Below are 24,214 nucleotides of genomic sequence, written 5' to 3'. Positions count from 1 at the left end.
TAACTATGGGGGTGAGAATGTTTCTTTTGGGTTGAGATCCATTCATTAGACTGATTAAAGAGAGAGAAAAAACATTTTGGTTTGCAGAGAGGCTGGGACAAGGAAGTAAGGGTAGTTTTGAAATGTAGCTTAATTGTAAACAAGATAATCCAGTCAGCACATTTGGCGTAACGGTTAGTGCAACGCCTTTACAGTACCAGTGATCAGGACCGGGGTTCAAATACTACAAAGGAGTTTGTTCATTCTTGTGTCTGTGTGGGTTTTCCCTGGGTGCTCCCATCAAAATTTACCCGGGGTGTAGGTTAATTGGATGTATGTTGGGTGGCTTGGGGTCGTGGGACAAAATGGCCTGTTACTACACTGTATGTCCAAATTTAATTTAAAAAATATATATTAAATGACGGAAGATCAAGAGGGATAAAAATACATGAACTGGGATGGTAATTCAGCCATGATCTTTATAACAGAGGAGACTTTAAAGACCTGATGGCCCAGTGTTCCAATTTCTTATCACAATTTAGGCAATTTAAATTCAAGTTATTAAATCAATCTGGAATAAGTATCTTGCATCAGTAATGGTAATAAAGAAACTATTAGATTGTAGTTTGGTTTAAATTGGCCATCAGTGACCTTCAAGGTAGATAATCTGCCAGCCTCTGACCCATCAGTATGGTGAATGGTAACCAGTAAAGCAGACAGTTAGGTTTGGGACTGTTATGAATTCTGAATAAATGTTGCGTTGCTGGCCCAACATTCACATCCTGTGAATAAATAAAATAAATATGACCTTGCAATTCACATGTAAACATCTTTGAGCTGGTGGGCCAAAGTGATTGAAATTTAAAAAAAAATCATCTTATAAATGGATACCTTGAGTGCTCAACAAGGAAGTCACGCCAGTCTTTTATAAATCACTGGCTCGTCCTCAGCAAGGTTGTTATTATTTTTTTTGCATCCAGTCTGCACAATCAGACTTTGGAGAGGGTGTGGAGGAGGTTAGCCATCTTGGTGCCAAGAGTGAAAGGCTTTATGTGGAAAAACTGATGATTCTCCTTGAAGCAAATACAGATGTGTTTAAAGTTGAGCATTTCAGGAGAATTATTTTCCTTTGGCTACACGTTCAGTAACTGGGGACCCTTGGTTCATAACACTGGGCAATGAAGATTTTGCTTCCTGAACATTTTTATGGATTTGGGGCTGCTGGCCATGAACATCAACTGAAAATTATCCTATCATATTCTATTTTTTTTTAGATATTACCTGTTTTTGTGTATCATTCAGCTGATTGGTGATCAGCTTCTTGCCGACAAAACCATAAAGTGCAACATGTCATTGAAAATTCATTTTCTGCATTTGAACTTGGACGTCTTCCCTGCTGATCTTGGTCCAGTCAGAGACAAACATGGTGAAAGGTTTCACCAGGACCATAGAAAAGCAGCATTTGGGCAACTAGAATCCATCAACGCTGGCCGACTATTGTTGAACTCTGAATGAAAGGCATCAGATGCTGAGTACAAATGAAAATCTGGGGCAAAACATTTTGAGGTCAATTGAACCAACTCAATGTGTCAGCATCATTAAGCAATTATGCATCCTAAATTCAATAAAAGTTAATTTAATGTTTCTCCAACTTCCAACATGATGCAGCAAATCTGAAATTACCTGTGCTGAAGTTGTCTATCATAATCTCTACCTTTTTCAGGAAGCAAACCTTTTGAAAAAATTTGTTGTCTAGTGTGATGGGCAAAAGAGACACAGCTTTTAAGTGGACAGCAAGAATCTAGAATGCAAAAGCTTGAGAGTGTAGAAAGTCTGAAGTAAAAATAGTCTCCGTCATATTAACTATAAAACCAATGGATTGTTTTAAAAATCTAACCTGTTCATTCTTGTTTGTGGGAGCAAAACCTTCTGGCCTTTGTGAAGACAAATTCCCAGCAATGTGGTTGGACTTTTAACTACTAAAAGAGCCTCAATGTGGCTGTCAGTTCAAGACTGTCCATAGGAGAAACAAAGGCTGCAAAGCTGGAATCTTGCTTGAACCAAGAGAAGATGGAGGGACACAGCATCCATGCGCAAAAACGATTGGTCTTTATTGCTAGAAGGAAAGAGATAAAGAGGTACTGAAACACCAAAGTCTGCAGATGCTGTGATTGTAGTAGAAACACACAGAAATGCAGCCAGCAACTCATTCTCCCACCGTTCATGGGAGGTAAAGACAGAGTCCTGACGTTTCAGGCCTGAGCCTTCCTTCAAACTGTAAGCAAAGAGCAGGGTGACTGAATAAAGACTGGAGATTGGCAGGGGGAGGAGTCTAGACCAACAAAAGGTGTCAATTGGATGTGATGGAAGGAGAGATGAGAATTGATTTGTTAAAGTAGACAGAGGGAAGAGGAGATGGGGATGGGGTTTAACAGAAACGAGAGAAGTAGATGTCAGTGCCATCCGGTTGGAGGGTGTCCAGTCCAATTTGTGGGTGGTCTCTGGCATAAGACCATAGATGAACATGTCAGCAAGGGAATGGGATGGGGAATTGATATGGGTGGCCACTGGGAGATCCACGCTATTGGAGTGGGCAGAGCCGAGATGCTCAACAAAGCAGTCTCCCAGTCTGCAGCCAGTCTGTCCAAGACTACAACGGGAGCACCGGATGCAATAGATGAACTCTAGAGATTCACAAGAAAAATGTTTGCTCACTGATGGCCAAGGTCAATATTTGTTGCCTGGAAGCTGTGACAAATTCAAGAAAAACATCTGTTTAAAATAAACGGAAAGACCAACATGCAAATTATGGGCCTTTTTAAAAAGCATTTTGCATTCATTTTTAATGTGATCATAAGATTTATTTTTTTACAATTGCTTATGTGAGAGTTTGGGCCCGAGCAGCTCTTTTGGTTAAACGATTTAAATCGGTTATTTTCTCTCTTCTGCCCATGAAAACCTTTTGTCTGCTGGTCTGCCTTTCACCCCAGCCTTTTAATTTGGGTGCCTGCCTGCTTTTTGCTCATACCTTGAAGGACTCTAGTCGGATATATATCTTTACCTCCTCTGGACGCTGGGAGACCTGCTGAGTTCCTCCTGCATCTTTGTGGTTTTGCCCTTTTGGTCTTGGTCTATTTATTTTTTTTTGTACTGCATCATATCAGAATCAAGATTTATTGTCACAAACAAGTCATGAAATTCGATGTTTGCTTCAGCATCACAGGGCAAACATTCGTATTGTAGCCATCTGACGGAATGAGTAGATATAAAAAAAATAGGGCATGAAAGGTAAGGCCGTGTCTTTGGTTTATTGATCATTCAAGAATCTGATGGCAACGGGAAAGAAGTTGTCCTTGTGCCGCTGAGTGCTTGCTCATCTTTAGGCTCCTGTACCTTTTCCCCGATGGTGGGGGTGGGGTGGGGGGGGGGGGTCTTTGAGGATAGAGGGTGTTTTTTTAAGACACCTCCTCGTGTCGACGTCCTCGATGGAGTGAAGTCTGGTGCCTGTGATGTCACAGGCCAAGTGAACAACCCTCTGGAGTTTATTCTTGTGCTGAGAGTTGGCACCTCCATTACCAGCCAGAACGCTCTTTACGGTACACCTGTAGAGGGTTACGAGAGTCCTCGGTGACGTATCAAACTTCCTTAGACACCTCACAAAATGTAGCTGCTGGTGAGCTTTATTTATGATTGCGTCAACTAGGATGCTCCAGGACAGATCCTCGCCCCAAGCAGAGTGCCTGAATGTTACAGTGGGCTGTGTGAAAGAAATTTGTAGAGAGCTGAACTTTCCTTGACCTTTAAGTATTCTGGATTTTACTAGACTTCAGTTGATTGTATCTGGCTGTTAAGGTGAAGGATTTTTGTTCTGCAGGAAGTGCATTCATTTTCTTCAAGCTGATCTACAAACACAGCTCTTGCATAGATGACCACAATGGGGTCAGTTAAAGACAGGCTGCCAGAGCATTGGTAATATATGTTTGTCTCCTAAGTTACTCCAGCATTCCTGTGTTTTTACTCCAGCCACAGCTTCTGTGTTTCACTCAATTAAATATCTAGACTGTTACACAAGATGAAACCCACCCCAAAAGCTTGACAATCCCTGCTAGCTGTGAGGCATGCAGCAATCCTTTATATACAGGTCAAATACACCTTATCCAAATGGGACCAGAAGTGTTTCGGATTTTGGAACATGTTTTAAAAAATGTACACATTCACTCAGACTTAAAGATTCATACATTCACATCACAATACAAATATTTACAATTGTACAAATTAACCGAAGTAGGCCTAATCTTGAAAAATCTACACTCAATAATGCACAACTCAATTCCCTTTCTCCGATCGGGATTTCTGAACTATATTACATATTACCTTATGGGACCACAGACAAAAACAGTTTTAGATTTTAGTTCATTTCGGATTTTGGGTGATGGGATAAGAGGTACAGAACCTGTACTTTAAATTATATATAAATTACTTGGATTGTATCCATTAGATTGCAAAGCCAGTTTTTAGTTATTGAACTCACCTAATGAACAAGCGCCTTGTTAATTGGGCATAGTCCTCTGCCCAGGGTAGGGTTTAGAATTATCTTTCTCTGTTCATTCTTTAAATCTGCTTGAATGTTTATTTGCCCATTGGAGTTGTGCCAATGTGACCTTCTCAATTTTTTCCAAATGATTAGTAACTGGCTCACAAAAAGCACAAAGATGATTCTTTGCAAGCTCATGCTTATCACTCCCTTCAAACAGTTGCTGGCAGGGCTGTCATTTGGTCAGGACAGGCTGTGATTATAAATTGCTTAAACAAGCTGTGAAGCAAGTGGATGCATTGTGCTGGGTGACCCTGAGTGCATCTTCTACAGTCAGAAGCCAAGGTCGGTGAAAGCTGTTGTCAACATTCAGGAGATTGCTGAAAGATATCTTGTGGTAAATGGGAGAATTCTTCTTGGATAGAGTGGATTGCTAAATGGAAATAAACCAACTTTATGTGGAATATGAAATGAAGCAGGATAATTGGCAGGCCACACATTCAGAAAGAGAAAGAAAGCTCAATGGAAAATCACTGTATAAACACCGGTAGAACCATTGACTGGTATCTCAGCTTGAGGCCTTTTTATAGTGGGGGTAATGGTGGATATTCTCTGTCTTTACATTGGTTCTCTTACCTTTATAAAAACATTGATGGCAGATGTTGGATGTGGACTTTGATCTGTTTGGGGGTGGGCGTTATGGGGGTAGTCCCGGAGATGCAGTGAAGCACCCCACCTCGCTCCACAAAGGCAATGCCACTGAATGTGGCTGCTTAGGGGTGGGCTGATGACATCGCAATGACACGGAAGCCACCACCTGGGTGCTAGGGTCAAGGCTCCCTCCTGCCACCTGGAAATGTCCTCTTTGCGTTCTCCCTCCGCCCCTCACTCCTTCCCCAAGGCTGCCAACACTGAGGATCAGGAAGGCAGCGAGGACCGGGAATGAACGTGCAAGGTGAGGGGGGGAGTGGAGGGAGACCAGGCCGAAGAGCATGGAGGCCCAGCGGGGGCAACGAGAGTTGGAGTCTGCTATGCTGCCGGGGCCAGAGGGCGAAGGGTCCGTGAGATCCACGGCCTGGGAGGAAGGAGGACTGATGCGGAGGAGTGGACGTGGAGAAGCAGAGCAGGGGAGTCCGATGGATGCAAGAGGGGAGTGAAGAACCAGAGAGGCAGCACTGAGCAGAAGATCTGGAAGAATGAGCAATGTCCATCTTCATTACCCATAATCCCATACGCAGCTCAAACGTTCTGTTTCTCAGAGTGATTCCAGCTGCATGAGGGATTATGCGTAACGAAGGCGGCCATTGCTTGGCTCCTATGTCCGACCTCATGGTGATGGGCAGCGCTTCTGCACCACATGCCACGCCTCCTTCAGCTCCAAAGGATGGCTCCCTACGCTGCTCTCCACAGAACACTGGAGCAGTCTTATAAGCCTTCTCCATAAAAGGGAAGTCCGCCTTTTTTTTTCCCATTGAGCTGGCTTCAGTGTGGCGTCACTCCATAAAAAGAGCTTTTGTTTGTGGTGCCTGATGTACCTTTCCTAAATGAGGTGTAGAATTGCATTCTCTGGAGGTGAATCAGGCTTATTGTGAAGAATGTGTGTCGCAAAATTGTTGTTTTGTGGCAACAGTATTGTGCAAAATTATTAGAATTGCATGGGATTTCTGTACTATGTTGGAAGGGGTTTTGATATTTAACATGGAATGCCATCATTCATCACACCCTTAATTTTAATTTAGATAATCAGCGTGGTAACAGCCCAATTACACCCAGTTGACCTACAACCCCCGATATGTTTTGAATGGTGGGAGGAAACTGGAGCCCCCAGAGGAAACCTACACAGACACTGGGAGAAAGTATAAACTCCTTACAGCACAGGATTCGAATCCCGATCACTGGCGCTGTAACAGCGTTGCTCCAACTGCTATGCATACCGTACTGCCCCTTGAAATGCTTTGGCAAGTTGGTCTTCTGGTACAGTTTTTAAAGCTGGTAACTGTGACAACAGTTCTTGGTAACCAGTGGTACCAACTGGCCACATGCCTCTGTAGACTGGGTTGAGGGCTCGGAAGCACTTGACTGTTCTGTGCTATATATGGTGATGGTGAAATCTCTTCTGACAAAAGCACAAGCAAGGTACCTCAAAGATCACATGACGCTTGATTTCTTGTAATTAAAATCAAAATGATGCAAAACTGTGGGCTACACAGCGCACCAGCTAAATCCCACTGTGTTTGTAAAGAGTTTGTACGTGTCTCCCCGTGTCTGCGTGGATTTTCCCCGGGGGCTCCAGTTTCCTCCCACCATTCAAAATGTACTGAGAGGGAGTGTAGTTTAATTGGGTGTAATTGGGCCACATGGGCTCATGGGCCGAAAGGGCCTGTTACTGTGCTGTATATCTAAATGTAAATTTATTCAGCTGAATAATTTTCTTGATGAATCCCTAATTACTGTTATGTTCATATATCTTTCTATACTTTCCTCATTCCTGGGAATTGTCTTTGGTTCCAAAGCTTGTGCTCTTTTTGCGTAACTTGAAGATTGCTCAGTGCCATGATTAATAGTTCAAAGAAAACCTGTGGTTGCCACACCAACTACTGACGTTAGCTCCCATGTACTTTCATTAGCGCCTTTCAGTATCCTCTTGGTGGCCAGGTCTTGCTCTCTACAGCACCCTCACACCCCCCAATAGACTTGCCTGCACCTCCCACAAATGCCCCCTGCCTTCCCGCCACGTACCTGAGCTCCATCTCTTTTCCCATCTTCCCCACACATGCTGTTTCATGTTGTCTTTTCCCTTGCCCCCTGTGTTGCCCTTCTTGCTCCTTTCCCTTTCAAGAGCCTCTGCATCATTTCTGAATGAAGAGCTTGAAATCTGCATGGCTTATCCTGTCGGTTGCCAGTAACACCACAAACACTGACGCAAAGTATCTGCTTGTGTTTGATGTTCTTTCCTAGTTGGAAAGCGACTCCTAGCAACTAGTCCTGGCAGTAGATTGGGAATCATTTAAACACCATGAGCATTCACTAGAGCGTTGCATGTTTTTTCAATTCAGTCTAATTAAGTTCTTAATCTTTCTGTTCTGTCATTAATTTCTCGACTTCTAAATTTTAACTTCTGACTGGTGACACGTCCTTTCTGGAACATGGTTTCATCTGTCATTATAGCCTCTGGCATACAGCCCAGATTGACGCAATTAAAGTATTGAGTGACATGGTGACACCGCAGTTAGTGCACCTTCTTCTCTGATCCAGTGACTTGGGTTCAACTAAGTCTGCATGGGATTTGGGTGATACTCCTTGATGGCATGAGGTCCGCGCCCCCCTCCCCAAGTGCTCTGGTTTACTCTGCATCCCAAAGACGTGCTGGTTGATGAGGCAATTTGCAGCGGTCAATTAACCCAAGGGCAGGTGGCTGGTGGGACAATTAGGGGTTTTGGTGGGGGGGGGGGTGCAACTGGAAGAGGTGGGATTGCTGTCAATTGATTAAATAATGGGTGACAAAGAAACAAATGGGGGAATGGGACTCCTCTGAAAGCCAGCACCATCTGATGGGATGAGTGGCCACCTATAACATGATGAGAGTTGGGCAGTGCAAAAATAGGCCTTTCAGCCTGACTTGTCCAAGCTCTGGTTCTGAGCTCGTCCCAACTGGCTGCAATGGCCCCTAGCCTCTTGCCCTTTCCCATCCATTGACCTGTCCAAATGTCTTTTAAACATGGTAAATGTATCCAACTCTACTGCTTCCTTTGACAGCTCATTGCAGGTAGCAAATGCTGTGACATTGATTAAGACTATAAGATATAGGAGCAGAAATAGCCTATTCAGCCCATTGTGTCTGCCCCACCATTTAATCATGAGCTGATCCATTTTTTTTCCCTTTGGCTCCACGTTCCGGCCTTCTCCCCATAACCTTTGATGCTTCAGCTAATCAAGAACCTGTTAATGTCGAATGTTGTGAGCAGTCATTTTCCTGCTGAATTTTGAAGAGAAATGGAGCACCATTTTGCATACTAACTTGGTCTTTTCCTGGGATTTCCGTGTGCTGGTCAGATGGCCATGTTTTCTTTTAAGCTGTGGATACTCTGGCAAATAATGTCAACCCAGTTAAACAACTAATTCCATGCAACTAGGGGATGGATTTGTTTCTTTAACAGCTGAAAGTGTTATCCACTGAATTAATATATTGAATGTTGCTTGTGACCAGGTAATTCTCCCCATTCCTGTTTTTGGTCATTGCCACCTCTATCAAATCCATCTCTTTACTCTCAATGTTCTCTCCATTCTCCCCCCACCCCCAAACTTCTGTCCAATGCCTGATTACCTCTCAGACTCTCTCTAGCTTCTTCAACTCTCAGTGGGGTGGAGTAGAGCAAGGGACTGTGTTCTTAACCCCCACTCTACACCTACGACTGTTTGGCTCGCTACAACAACAACACTATCTACAAATTTGTTGACGATACCATGGTAAAGGAGTGATGAACATACAGGAGGGAAGTTTAAACCTGGCTGAATGGTGCAACAACAATGACCTCACACTCAAGTGACACCAAAACCAAGGAGCTGATGTTGACTTCAGGAAGAGAAAATCAGAAGTATACAATCCAGTGATCATTGAGGGATCAGAGATGGAGAGGGTGGGCAAATTTAAGTTCTTGGGAGTCACTATCTTAGAGAATCTATCCTGAACCCAACACACTAATGGCATCATGAGAAAAGCACGTCAGTGCCTCTACTTCCTCAAGAGTTTGCAAAGGTTTGGTATGACATTGGAAATCCTGGCGAATTTCTATAACTGTGAGGTGGAAAGTAGTGTGCTGACCAGCTGCATCATGGTCCGGTATGGGGATGCCAATACTTCTGAGCTTAAAGCCCTACAAAGGTTAGTGGACGCAGCCCAGAACTTTACAGGAAAAACCCTCCCCACTACAGGAAACACTGTCGTCTGAGAGCAACAGTTATCATCCTGGATCCACGACACCCAGCACACGCTCTGTTCTCGCTGCTACCATCAGGAAAGAGGTATCGGTGCCACAAGACTCACACCAGGTTCAGGAACAGCTGCCGCACCTCTATTATCAGACTCCGCAACAATAAATGGAACCCATTTAAGGACCCTTACTTTTGAATTTTATTGATTTTTCTTTTCTCTGTATTGCAGTCAGTTTGTTTACATCTCTTTACTTGTTTATGTATTCATTGTGTACAGTTTTTGGCATGACGAATAAGTGGCGATTCTACTTCACTTGCTGAAAAAAGAATTTCAGGGTGGTATGTATCTGAAATTTGAATCTCTCTATTTATCTCCCCTTTCCACTTGATCCTTGATGAAAACGAGCAGATCTGAAATGTTCACTGACCATTTTGATGCATGGATGCTGCCTGACTCAGTGAGTTCCTTTAGCTCAAGAAGTTTTTGTAAATATTGCGCAATTTACATGAAAGAAACAATCCAGACATCAGGCTCCCAATCTCTACAAAACCTTCTCCATAATACAAGAAGGAAAGGAGGTGGATGAGTCTTTCCTATTGATTCCCTTTTGGTTGAAACATTTTTATGCCTGGTAAAAATATACTGAGGAGTCACTATCACACTGAGCACTGGCGCAGCCCGCTCCTATTCACGTTACTGACCCAGGGATGCAATACCAGATCCATCTCCAACAGTGTCATCACATTTGTAGATGACACAACAGTCATTGATCTCATTGGGAACTACAGAGAAGAGGTGGGAAATTGTGATATGGTGCAGGAATTACAACCTGAGTCTTAACATGGACAAGAAGAAAGAGATGACGTGGTCTTCAGGAGGACCAGGGCTGCCACCCTCCACTGCACATCAACGGCTCTGTAGTGGAAAGAGTGGAGAGCACCAAGTACCTGGAGTTCACTTAAACAATTACCTATCATGGACAGACGTCCCTCACTTATGAGGAAGGTTCAACAGTGACTGCACTTCTTGAGAAAACTGAAGCAGGCAAGGCTACTGCCCACCATTATGCCAACCTTCTACAGCAGCTCTCTCAAGGGCCTCCTGGCTGGCTGCATCACAGTGTGGTTCAGTTGCTGCAGAGAAATGGATCGGAGGTCAATCCACAGGATCATGTGAGTTGCGGAGAGGATCACTGGAGTCTCCCTCCACCCCACCATCAATGTAAGGAGGGCACACAAAATCAATGTGGACTCATTCCACCCTGCACACGTCTTTTAGCTGCTCCAGTTGGGAAAGAGATACAGGAGTATCAGAATTAGCTTCTTCCTATGGGCAGTGAGAATGCTGAATGACCAAAGAAGTTGATCACACTAACCATCCAAAACCCTCATACTCATGAAACAATATTTATTTGTACATATTAATACTTGTTCTGCACAGGTATTGTTTGTATGTGTGATCTCCCAGGACTGGAGAACCCTTTCATCAGGTTGTGCTTGTGCAATCAGATGACCATAGCCTTGACTATCCCACTGTGTTGTCACAATGAGCAGCAAGCTTCCTTGGAGAGTTGTTCAAAGTGGGCCTCCAATGTGAACGCAACACACTTTCCTTTCACAGCTCTGGCTACCAGATCTCGTTGGACTTTGCTGTGTTGTTTTGTGTCCATTTTAATCCTTAAGCACTCAATCCTCCCTTGCAACTGTACCAAGTGAAAGTAAGATGGAGAGAACCCTTCCTGTGCCTTAAGCTTGAGCTTCAACGTAGACAAGAGGAAAGAGATGGCATAGTCTTCAGGAGGACCAGGGCTGCCACCCTCCACTGCGCATCAACAGCTCCCACACGAACTATGTTAAGAAGGAAAAGGAATTGGAGGTTGCTTTTTTTGGGGGGCGGGAGAGGAATAAAGTACTTCAATGTTCCGAATTATTATTCGGTCACTAGGTTTTAATTAACTTATTTTTGGAATCCTGTAATTTTTTTCTGTTAGATAAATACAAAAATGTTAAAATTCTGGGCAGCTTTGACACAAGAGGGTCACACCCCAGCTTTCTTTCTTTCCCCCCTCCCCCCAAGTTTCTCAGAGTGAGCAAATGAGAGGGACCTCAGCACTTTAATACCCAGGGTCAACTGATTCCAGATGGGCAGATACAATAATATTAGCTGAACAATTACACATGGGGGTTGTCGACAATTAGGTGTAATTGTGTGGCAGGGGCTCATGGGCTGGAGGGGCCTGTTACCATTGTTGAAGGTCTAAAGAAGAAAGTTGGCTCCAGCACACATCAGGCCCAGTATTACAAAAAGCTGGATTGCGGTTTCCAGTGTAATTTTTCTCCTTTGTCTTTTCTTTGCAGCACACAACTGTTGTGAGATGGTGAAAGTCTTGCTGTGTGCCTCGAAGGAAGGATTTCCCGTTTCTGTGCTGGCGGAAGAGAATTTCCAGTACGTGCAAGACGCCACCTATGATATGGCACAGTTCCTCGTGAGCAGTGCTGGATCCCAAGAAGCACTCGATGCAATCAGAATAATGGATAACTTCCGCATGTCCTCCACTGATATAACTCTTCTGGATAAAGATCTGACGTTAAAGGTGCAACATTTGGTGCTGCCTTCCAAGTGGAATGTCCTGGGGCCAGAGACCAAGCTGCAAGGTAAGGTCTTAGCACGATTTAATCATCAGCATCTTGTGTGCAGTTTTGGTCACCTAACTACAGGGAAGATATCAATAAGATTGAAAGAGTGCAGAGAAGAGGATTTTTCCAGGACTTTAGGAAATGAGTTACAGGGAAAGGTTAAACAGCCTAGGAGTTTATTCTCTGGAGCATTAAAAGAATGAGGGAGGTTTGATGGCCATGAGGACAACATTATGAGGGGTATAGACAGAGTACTGGTAAATGCAAGTAGGTTTTTACCACTGTGGATAGGATACAAACCAGAAGAGGATATGGGTTAAGGATGATGGGGGAAAAGTTTAAGGGGAACTTCTTCACACAGAGAGTGGTGGGGGTGTGGAATGAGCTGCCAGCTGAGATAGTGAATGTGGGCTCAATTTTAACATTTCAGAAGTATTTGGACAGGTACATGGATGGGAGAGATATGGAGGGCCATGGACTAGGTGCAGGTCAGTGGGACTCGGCAGAATAATAGTTCAGCAGATTAGAAGGGCCGAAAGGCCTGTTTGTCATATAGTTCTATCTACATAATAACAAGGGCCATTCGGCCCTTCAACTACTACATCATTGGAAACCTAGGCTCTCCTGCTTCCCAAATCCACCTTGTCGACTTTGCTATTGATATTTAAAGGTTGATGCCATGCTTGAGATGATCCCACGAATGGAAGAGTCTTTAAATAAGATGCATTTACCAGATAAGGAAGAATATATTTAAAATATATTTTTGCAGAAGACGGTGAATCTCCAGAATTCTACGCCTGAGATGTTTTGAGGGCTAGATCAGAGTACTTAAGGGGAAAGAAGACAATTTTTTTTTAAAAGACAGTAGAAATAAGGGCTGTGTGGAACTGGCAGCTATTACTTGGGCAGATCTGTCTTGGGCAAACAATTAACCATATAACCATTAACAGCACGGAAACAGACCATGTCGGCCCTTCAAGTCCGTACCGGTTCACTTGAACAACTCCACTAGCTCCTGTATTTTTTTTAGCTTGATGATATCTCTCCACAGATGCTGCTGGAGGGACTCCGCAGGTCAGGTCAGGTGGAGAGATGCAATAAATCAATGTTTCTGGTTGTCCCTTTGGGTCTCAACCTGAAATGTTCACAATGTCTCAAAAATATTTGAGTGGAATCATTTTATAAAGAAAATGTTTACTGATTTAACATTGATTTTGGACTGCATTGCATATACACTGTGGTATGGTAGTGTTAACAGGGCACTTAACCACAAGAATAATTAAGATTCACAAGAATGATTCCTGGATTGAAGACGTTAGCATATGAACCAGCGCGGAATTCAAACCCAGCTCCAGTCCCCATCTCTGGTGCTGCAAGGTCGCTGCATTAACCGTTACACCAAACGGGCCGCCCACTCGCAACCTCGGATAGCATGTTGAAAGGCCTGGACAGAGTAGGCGTGGCAAAGTTATTCCCTATGGTAGGGGAGTCCAACACAAGAGGGCACAACTTTGGGATTAAAAGGCATTTAAAACAGTTGTGGAGAAATGTATTTGGCCACAGCATGATGAACTTCTTGAACTTCCTGCCATGGGTGTGGAGGGGTTAGGTTGTTGGGTGAATTTAAGGCAAAAATTGATAGGTATCTGAATAGTCAAGGTATCAAGTTATAGGCAGAAGATGGGAGTGGGGGTGAGTGGGAGAATGGATCGGCTCATGATGGAATGGCAGAGCAGACTTGATGGGCCAAATGTCCTAGTTCATCCTACATCTTGTCGTTTTAAATCTCTGTTGAAAAACATTGTAATTGCTCAGTACTTCTATCATTTGATGCCATTTGCCCGACGCCAGTATGTTACTGTAACACAAGTGACCTTGAAGAGAGCTTATTTAAACAAGTCAGTGACCCTTTACCAAAGGCTTCAGCAGGTTACTGCTGGACACCTTTAATCATAACGTCCTATTATGAGGATAGTTGTGCTCTTGTGGACAGATAGGAACCACCTGTCCCAATCTTTGAATAACTTGCAATTTTTTAAAGCGTTTTTTTGTGAGTTAATTGACCATGACACTGAGATTAAAGAAAACACATTTAAGTCTGATCTTTTCCAGTTATGCCGGCTCCTAATGCCGTCCTTAATTTTGTCAGCATTTTTGCGTGGGTGAACTAAAGGTCATGAAGTGAATGGGTTGTTGTTGTTTTTCCACCGACCCTGGTCCCCGATGATGGTCTCCACGGAGGCTGCTGTTCTCTGACCAAGGAATTGCTTGGTTAGTTTAAGTAACTTTTGCAGAAAAAGCTTGTTTAATGCTGTTTCAAAAAATCCAAAATATTATGTTAGTTTTCAAAAGAGATATGAAATGGTTTTCCTTTCATTGCTGTTTCTGTGTGTGCTTGCATCTTTGGTTTGTGACTACTTCCATACCCTGCTTGTCCTTCACCTTCTCTCTCTTTAGTTCCTAAATCGTTCATGATCCCCTTTGGCATTGTATTTGATCTGTACATCCAATCCCACGTTCTTTGCGAAAGAGGTTCGTGAGTGAGAGTTGTTTTATATTTGAATTTGCAATCGATGCCGATTCCATCTGTTTAAACCAGTGTCGCCCAAATAAAGCTACAGCCCCGTACGCTTTTGGAGTGTGGGAGGAAGCCGGAGCATCCGGTGAAAACCCACACAGGTGCAGGGAGAACGTACCAGCTCCTTACAGACAGCGCCGTTTCGCTGGCGCTGTATTAGTGTTGTGCTAAACTGCCACGCTAACTATGGGTGCGATTAAATCAGAAGAACAAATCCCGGCTGATGTGTGTTATTCTGTGTAGAACAGCCCAACTTGAGTTCAGAATTTATTTTCGTGAACTTGTCACAAAATTCTTTGTTTTACAGCAGCATCACGGTGCAAACGTTCACGTAAACTACTACAGCAGAAAATAAAAATTAGTGCACGCAAAGTAAAATTAAGGCAATGTCTTTGGTTGAAGATTCAGGAATCTGATGGCAGCGGGGAAGAAGCCGTCCTTGTGCCACTGAGTGCTCATCTTTAGGCTCCTGTCCCTTTACGCTGTTGGTAGCAGAGTGAAGAGGCCATGGCCTGGATGGCGGGGGGCCCTTGACAACAGAGGCCTGCTTCCTGTAGATGTCCTCGATGGAATGAGGACAACCCTCTAGAGTTTTTCTTGTCCTGAACATTGTGACCTCTGTACTCGACAGTGATGCAATCAGCCAGAATGCTTTCCACAGTACACGTAAAAGTTTGAGAGTCTTTGGTGACATACTGAATCTCCTCAGATACCTCGCAAAGTATTGCCGTTGGCGAACCTCCTTCGTGGTTGCTTTGACATGGAGGCTCCGTGGCAGATCCTCGGAAATGTTGACACCAAGAAATTTGAAGTTCTTGACCCTCTCCACTACTGAGCCCTCGATGAGGACTGCATTGTATTCTCCTGACCTCCTCCTGAAGTCCACATTGGTTTTACTAACGTTGTGCACAAGGATGTTGATGTGACATAACTCAACGAGCTGATCTGCCTCCCTCCTGTACTCTTCCTCGTTGCCGTTTGTAGATAGCATTGGAATTGTGTCTGGCCACACAGTCATGGGTGTACAGTGAGTAGAGCAATGGGCTAAGCACACATCCTTTTGATGTGACTGTACTGATAGTAATGAAGTATCCAATTTGTACTGATTGTGGTCTTCTGATGAGGAAGTCAAGGATCCAGTTGAATGGGGTGGGGGGTACAGAGGCCCAGGATTTGGAGCTTCTTGACTAGCACTGAGGGAATATGGTGTTGAAGGCTGAGCTGAAGTCTATGAAGAGTGGCCTTTTTCAAGGTGATCTAGACCTGAGTGAAGAGCCAGCGATATTGCGTCTGGTGTGGAGCGATGGTGACGATGGTTGATTTGCAGTGGGTTCCCCACCAGAAGCTGTTTTCTTCCCGACTTCATTTTGAAAGGAGCTCCTTAAGAAATTGGACAATTGCCTTTCATAAAATCCAAAGCCTACAGTGTGTACAACAGCATAAATACCAGATGAGTTGTGGACTGAATCTAATACAAAAAATTAGTGGGAGAGGCTCCGAAAGCTCCTTTGAAGTTCTCTCAGTTGGCTAAGGGTATGGTCTATCTCCTATCTCAAGACTTTACCCGAACCACAATCCTCCTACTCTGGAAAATAATATATCAATCTTGGCCTTGAATACAATCAGTAAATGTATATCTGCAGTCCTCTCAGGTAATCGTTCAGGACCCTGAAGACCAGCACCTCTTGGGGCAAGAACAGTTTCTTTCCATCAGCTCCTGAACTTCCCCTTGTTATGCTAACCAGGGACAGCTCGGACATCTCAATTTCAGTGGTTTGTCCTTAAAATTTCTAATAACTTGTCAAACACAAAAATATTAACTTTCACCTGCATTTGGGCATCTTTTTGTTCCCTAACTGTTCTTATTAATCTTCAAATGGCTTAATGCAGTAACCCTGGGCTCCCCACATCAGGAAGTTCCCTTTCATCTATCCCTCCTGCTCTCTTTGCAGCTGGAAACTTGATGCCTTTTCACTTTCCCTGCTTTGAATAAAGTTCTTCAATCTGAAATGTTAACTTCCCCTCTCCACAGATGTTACCCAACTTCAACGTTTTTGTTTTTATTTGCATTGCGCTTTCAGCTTTTCTTTTACTTCTTAAAATTGGTGCCCAGCCCAGCAAACACCTCGAGCAAAAAAGCAAACTTCAGGAGGAACTCAGCAGGTGGGTTAGCTTCTGTTGGGAGAAGAGAAGGGCTGACATTTTGGTTCAGGACTGGGAATGGAAAACCAGTAAAAAGAAGAGAGCAGAAGGGTTGTGGCAGGGGCCAGTGGGTAAAAGATGGACTGGGGAGGTGTAAAGGTTGTGGGGAAACACAAAATCCTCCAGGTGCTATGATTATAGTAAAAACACACAGTCAATGCAGGAGGTACTCAGCAAGTCTTGCAGCAACAATAGGAGCTAAAGCTATTACTGATCTTTCGGAACTTGGCCTTCAAGGTATAAGCAGAAAGCAGACAGGCATCTTAATTGAAGACTAGAGAGAAAGGGGGAGAATGGGAGGGGGAGAGACCAGACCATCAGAGGAAAGGTGTTAATCGGATATGATAAGAGGAGAGGTGAGAATTGATTTTGGCTCTGAAAGGAGACAAAGGGGGAAGGAGACAGGAAAGACGAAAGTGGGTTTCTAATGGATATTAATGCCATCTGGTGGGAGGTCGCCCAGATGGAAGATGACCTGCTGCTCCTCCAGTTTGCTGGTGGTCTCAGTCTGCCAGTGCATGAGACCATGGGCAGACCTGTCAGCAAGGGAATGAGGCAGGGAATTGAAATGGGTAGCCACAATATTGCGGCGGCAGAGCTGAGGTGCTCAGTGAAGCCATCTCCCAGTCTGCGCCCAGTCTCTCCGATATGAAGAATAACGGGCAGATGGAGCCAGATGAGTGGGGGAAGGGTGGAGTTGCGAGACAGGGCAGGTGGGATCAGGGAAAAATAGCTGATGGAGCAATGGGAGGAGAGGGTGAAAGTGGAGGCAAAAGCCGGAGGATTATAAGTAGGTAAACGAAGGGAAAGTGTTGGAATCTGATAAAGAAAGGTGACAATGGGACCCATTCGGGGAGCTGAAGGGCAAGGGGAACCAGGCTAGCTAGCATGGGGATCCTGTGGATGAAGGATGTGGGTTGAGGTAGATGGACCAAGAGGGGAGCAAGAAGGGGTGTGATGGGGGTTCAATGGTATGGCAAAGGGAACAAAAAAAAACAGGAGCCAGAATGGATCAGAAGGAGACCGAGGGAGACACAGAAGGTAAGGATTAGCTGAAGTTTACCATTTGGTTATAGATTACCAAGTCAGAGATATGGTTCCTCCAGTTACATTGAGTCTCCTCATGGTAGTGGAGGAGGCAGGGAATGGGTTGACTCAGCTTGGGAGGGGAGTTGAAATGATGTGCAACTGGGAGCATTGCAGGCATGTTGGAGCTGCATTGCAAGCCAATCACCTAGTCTGTGCTTGGTCTCGTTGATGCAGCGGAGGCCAGTGAATTCTGTAGGCGAGCATGGGGGAGGTGGCTTTCAGGTACATCAGTGAGCAGAGTAGCAAAAGGGATTTTGTGTGAATTGCTAAAATATGTTGTGAGAGTTTTGCATGACTAAGTGGGGTCTTGGCTCAAAAGCAGTGGAATGATGGCAAGGTCATCCCATAATAGTTCTCCAGGGATTAATTCTGATTCTGAAAAGAGATTGATTTTGTTTCAAAGATGTTAATGTAGGTGATTGATTGCTTATTGCTAACCGTGCCGCTTTTGTTCCCTCCAACAGAGTACAAAAAATTCAGGCCGCCTTCAGTTAATGTTTATAAATCATAATATGTTCTTTTGTAAGGTTAACAATGGCATTTTTGTCTTAATAGTTAAAAGCTATTGATTTATCTCACGGGGGAAGGGAAGCCAGATTAGGGTTTCCCTCTTCTGCACTCTGTCCTCTCGACAGAAACTCCATAAGAGATTTTACTGTAGTTCAAGTAATAATATTTTGAGGTGTAGGGAAGCAGCAATGACCTGACAAACCACAATGCTTTGGATAGGATCCCATACAAAATATTTAATGTTGGGTTTATTTTGACTGGCATCACTGCAGGACTGTGGGTGGAGTAGGGTGGAGGCTGGTGGATAAATATCCCAAATCAAATTTACTGCACATAATAGTGCAAAGATCTTGGGCTGGCTGAAGAACTAATGTGCAATTATTCTTGGTTATGGCTGTAAAATATGGGATTGAGAGAGAGAGAAACAATTTTACCAATGTAAAGGAGAAGGTGTGGCTGGGGTCAATGGGAATAATAAAGGGAATTTCTCTGGTTGAAAATAACTTCCCTTTAAATATCACGTTGATCTCCTTTATCTGTACAATGTGTTTCTGCTATCGTGCAGCACGGACGGTTAGTGAGATGTATTACAATGCCAGCTGTAACAGGGCGAATGCAGTGCTGTCTTTAAGGAGATGGTAAGTTCTCCTCCTGTCTGCATGGGTTACTTCCAGGTGCTCTGCTTTCCTCCCACCGTTCAAAATACACAGGAATTGTAGGTTAATTAGAGCATATGGAGGACATGGGTTTGTCGGCCAGAAGGGCCTGTTACCATGCTTTTGTTTAAATTTAAATTGGAGGTATGTGCTTCACACCAAATGCAGTGGGTGCCCAGGATGAATTGTTGGAGAAAGCTACAGGGACATTTAAAAGATCTCATAGGGATGTCAGAAAAATATAGGGTTGTGGGTGTATGATAGGGAAGGATTAGATTGTTGTTGCAAAGATTTACCACATAGGTTGGCACATTGTGAGTGAAAAGACCAGTGCTATGCTGTTATGTTCTATGCTTAATGGAGTAGTCTGGCTCGTTGGAACATGTCCACCGGGAAAGGGAAGAGGCTGGCAAGCAAAAGTCATCAATTTGTAGAAACAGAGCAACTTATCTAAAGTTTGAGGACTTGAGACTGAGCCCTGACAAGCTGCAATGAATCTAGATGAACGATGAGATATTGTTCATCTAATTTGTTTTGGCCTCAGTGCGGGAGGTCACAGATGAAGGGCAGAGTGGGGGTGGGTGATGAGTTTAAGCGGCTGGAAGCTGGATGCTCTGGGTCACTCCTGTGGATGTAATGCATGGGTTCTGCAAATTGATCACCCAGTTGTGTTTGGGTTTTCTCCATTGTAGATGTGGCACATTGTGAACAGTGGCACCTAATGGAACACGACATTGGGCAAAGTGCAAGTGAAGGTTCACCAGGAAAGGCTGTTGTCTGGGGAAAGTGCCATGAGAGGGAGTAGTAGGGTGAGATTGGAAGAATGGACCAGGATCCCCTTTGATATGCGGAAAGGGCAGGGAAATGCGTCAGGCGGCAGAATCACATTTGGAGCTGGTGAAAACTCCTTTGTGGCCTGTGGGCTCAATCATGAGTTCTTTAACTTCAAAGCATTTCTTCCCTCTGATACTCGACCCACTGAGTTCCTCCAGCAGATGGTGGCACCAGATTCCAGTCTCTTGGCCATGTTCCAGTAAGCAGATTATTCAGTTTTACACAGCCTTTACAACAGTGGCAACACATGACCCAGACGGAGGAGCTCAATTGCAACATACCTGCCACATCAATTCCCTTTGTTCTTCCCATCACCACCCCCCCACCTTCTTTGCTGCCTGGACTAACTGGTTTTTCTTACTGTTTGGATCATTCTTTCTACAAGTGCAGCCCAACCAAAGTTTTTCCTGCATTTTCTGTTCTCGTACCTTTTAAAATCAAGTTTTGGTACTTGGACAAGTACAGGTACTCAATCCTTTATCTGGACATCTAAAATCCGGAAAGCTCCAAAAACCAGCAAATGGGGAGAGAGACTGACAGCGCGGGGTGGGCGAGAGACCAACAGTGCGAGTCGAGTACTGTTGACCAACAGCGGCGAGAGTGGGGGGAGACGGCAGCGGGACTGGAAGGGGGTGGGTGTGGACTGCAGCGTGACTGGAAGGGGAGTGGGGGTGGATACGGCAGCACGATTGAGGTGGGCTTAAATCTAGCTTTCCAAAATCCGAAATTCGGAGCACACTGTCCCCCAAGGGTTCTAGATAAAGGATTGTGCACCTGTATTATCACAAATGGAAGTAAAAACCCAAAGCTGGAGAAACTCAGCAGGTCAAACAGTGTCCTTTATGTATCAAAGATAAAGATACAGAACCCACGTTTCAGCCCTTCATCAAGGTATGAGCAAAATATGGGCAGGTGCCCAAACAGAATGGTGGGGGGGGTGGGGAGAGGAGCACGGGCCCACAGGCAGGCAGTAATAGGTGGATAAGGGAGGGTGGTCACAAAAGAAACTGGGGGATTTGTGTGAATGGAGCGGGAATGGGTGGAGAGGTGGAGGGAAGGAGGCAGAGGGATGGGGGAGAGCGGGGAGTGGTCTGACCAAAACTGGAGAAGTCAATGTTAATGCCATCCAGTGGGAGGGCACCTAGTCAGAATATTAGCTGTTGTTCCTCCAAATTGCTGTCAACCCTGGATTGGCAATACGAGGTCAGGGACAGACGTGACGGTGCAGGAGTGGACACAATTGAAATGGTTGGCCACTAGTAGGTCCCTGTTATTGAATCAGACAGAGCGAAGGTGCTTGGTGGGGACAAGCCTGCGTTCAGTTGCTCCGATTGTAGAGGATACAACAGGGGGCACTGAATGCAGTAGATGACTCCCGTAGATCCACAGGTGAAGTGTTGCTTCACTTGGAAGGACTGTTTGGGGGGGCCCCCAATGGTGGTGAGGGAGAAGGTAAGGGTGCAAGTTTGGCAGTTCCTACGGCCACGGGGAAGGTCCCAATGAGGCAATTAGTGGGAAGGGATGAGTGAACAAGGGAGTCATGGAAGGAGCCTGAGGGGGTAGATGTCAGGTGGTGGGGTCATGGAGGTGATTTTGGAGGATAATATATTTGATGCAGAGGCTGGTGGGGTGGTTGGTGAGGACAAGGGAAATCTGTTCATTTTGCGTCTTGTGGCAGAGGAGGTCAGGGCAGATACGCAGGGAAATGAAGGAGATGCGGGTAAAGACTGATAGTGTTTGACAGGAAGCTACGTTTCTTTCAAGGAGATTTTGAATCCCTCTCTGCTTTCCTCCAGTTCTCCACCTCCTTCCTTCTCCATTCACAAAACCGTTCCCCCTCCCCCTGTTTGCTGGTGTGCACTCTCTCCCTTATCCATCTATTACCTCCTACCTCTGGAAATGTGCTCCTCCCCCAACCCCTGTCCTCCCACCATTTTAATCAGGGGCCTGTCTACATTTTGCTCATTCCTTGATGAAGTGTTCAAGCCCGAAACATTGGTTATGCATCTTTATCTTTGCCTTATAAAGCAGGCTCTTCAACCTGCTGAGTTTCTCCAGTGTTGTGTTTTTGCTTCAATCATTGTGTCTGCAAACTTTCATGTTGCACTCTTTTTTCAAATGGAAATCTGGGTCACTGATGTGATTTGTTCAGGGCTCCTTGTCTCTATAAGTTATTGCCAATTAATGAGAGAAATACACTGCTCCTGTTCTCCATACCAAGTTCATTCTCCCCCTCATCAACTCTGCACTGCATTGACTCAAATGATTCAACTCCTTTGTGTTCAGTTGACATACTAGATCAGTATTCTCCCCACAAGGCATTCAATTGTTCAAGAAATATGGAGTTAAATAGAAAAGTCAGTAGGCGCTGTCATTGTAATGTAATGCACACAAGTGCTGGAGAAATTCAGCAGGTCATGCAGTGCCCATAGGAAGCAAAGAGATGTAACCAACACTTCGGGCCTGCAATCAACAAATATCCTTGTTTGTCTAGAGTACTGTTGACGAATGTCGCAGAATACTGAAACACCCTGCAAACCATCCAGTGCAGTCCACTGGTGATAAGGAAATGCCCTGCAAGCCATCCAGTGCAGTCCACTGGTGATACGGAAATGCCCTGCAAGCCATTCCAGTGCAGTCCACTGGTGATTTTGAGCACTTTTGGTTGTCTCTTCGTCGGAGAGACTCGACGCAGACTGGGTGATCACTTTGTTGAGCTACTTGGCTGTGTCCACCGCAATAACATGGATCTCTCAGTGGCCACCCATTTAAATTCTCCATCCCATTCCCTCGCTGACATGTCTGTCCGTAGTCTTATGTACTGCCAGACTGAGACCACCACCTGTACATTGGAGGAACATCTCATCTTCTGACTGGGCACCCTCCAACTGGATGGCATTAATATCAACTTCTCTGGCTTTCATTAACCCCCTCCCCACCCGTCTCCTTTACACACAGACATGATCAATTCTACCTAGTCCCTTATCACATCCAATTATCACCTCTTGTTGGTCTGGATTCCTCCCCCATTTTTTGAATTCTGAGGCTTTCTGATATTTCTGCCTTTTCTGATGTTTCCTTGAAGGACTCAGGCCCAAAATGTCGGCAAATATATCTTTGTCTCCTCTGGATCCTGAAAAGACCAGCTGAGTTCCTCCAGCATTTTGGTGTTTTTACTTTTAAGCATCTATCCGGAAATGCTTCTGCGCTGTTCAATAAGTTCAGAATTGGAGAGTGAGTTGGAAGTCGTGATGGACGTCCCCTTTTGAAACGCTGAACAATGCCGCCCCTTGTGCCTGTTGCAGCGCCCAGTTCAAGCCATTGCTCCCAATTTTCCCTAGTCATTACTTCACTTCCCTTCTCTTTACAGACTCTCTCTTTCAGGAAAATTTCTCTCTGCCCAAAAGGCTGAATCCTGCTGGTGCTGTTATTTACTCCCATGTCTCCTTCACCATGCACTTCAGCTTTTACTGGTACAGTTTGTACCTCTTTAATTGGTGGCGTTTGGACCTGGCCATTGCCAGACCACAGAAAATAGAAATTGACCCCTAAGGGAACCTCCTATGTAAACATATCAAAGGTAGAACAAAGCTTAAAACAGGAAATAATACTGTGGCATGGCACGGTTAGCGTAACGCCTTTAGAGCACCAATGATTGGTACCAGGGTTGGAGTTTGTACTAACAACGGCATATTCAAACGTGCCAGACCATGGGAGTTACCGGACCACAGAGCGCTGAATGAGAGAGGTGCAACCTGTATTGAATCACATGCTGCTCATTGAATCATTCTTTCCAGGAACCTCATTGTGTTATCTGCTCCAGCCAAATAATTAGAGGGAGGCCAGTTCAAAAGGTTCTTCAATCAAGTGGGATTTAGGAAGTTTTTTTGTTTGTGAAATGTGACAGAAATCAGATTGTTTGTTTGCATAAGTTAATTCCTTGAATTTTCTGTTATTTCCATTGTCAAGTGTGTTTAAATAAATGAGAAATCCAAACTCTGCAGATGTTGGAATATTGAGTAAACAAACAGAACTGGAGTGACTCAGGCAGGCAGCATTAGTGGGTAGAAATGGTCAGTCAATATCTTGGGCCCAGTCCCTCTACGTTAAGGAGTTGAAATGTCATGGGGAGGTGGCAGAGGTAGAGAGACAAGTTGGGAAAGAGACCACTGGTGGGGTGTGAGGGGAGGTTGGAGAGAAAAGTGAGACTGGGAGAAAATGGAGAGTAGGAACCAGTGGAAACAGTTGGGGGAGAGGGTACTG

General features: G+C 44.6%; 1 protein-coding gene across 8 annotated transcripts in view; it reads left to right on the top strand.

Annotated features, from left to right (window-relative positions):
• The window catches only part of akap13 (A-kinase anchoring protein 13), a 396,122-nt gene that overhangs the window by 123,095 nt on the left and 248,813 nt on the right, over positions 1 to 24,214 (top strand). For 7 of the 8 annotated variants that reach the window (XM_069912032.1, XM_069912031.1, XM_069912029.1 and 4 more), the window contains one exon: positions 11,804 to 12,100. In XM_069912032.1, the coding sequence (XP_069768133.1) occupies positions 11,804 to 12,100 (297 nt within the window). Of the gene's footprint in view, positions 1 to 11,050; positions 11,322 to 11,803; positions 12,101 to 24,214 lie in introns of those variants that run through there. The other variant, XM_069912034.1, reaches the window with a different exon arrangement.

This window comes from Narcine bancroftii, chromosome 14 (genome assembly GCF_036971445.1).
Source record: "Narcine bancroftii isolate sNarBan1 chromosome 14, sNarBan1.hap1, whole genome shotgun sequence".
Classification (NCBI taxonomy): Eukaryota; Metazoa; Chordata; class Chondrichthyes; order Torpediniformes; family Narcinidae; genus Narcine; species Narcine bancroftii.
This window is presented reverse-complemented; position numbering and strand designations above follow the sequence as displayed.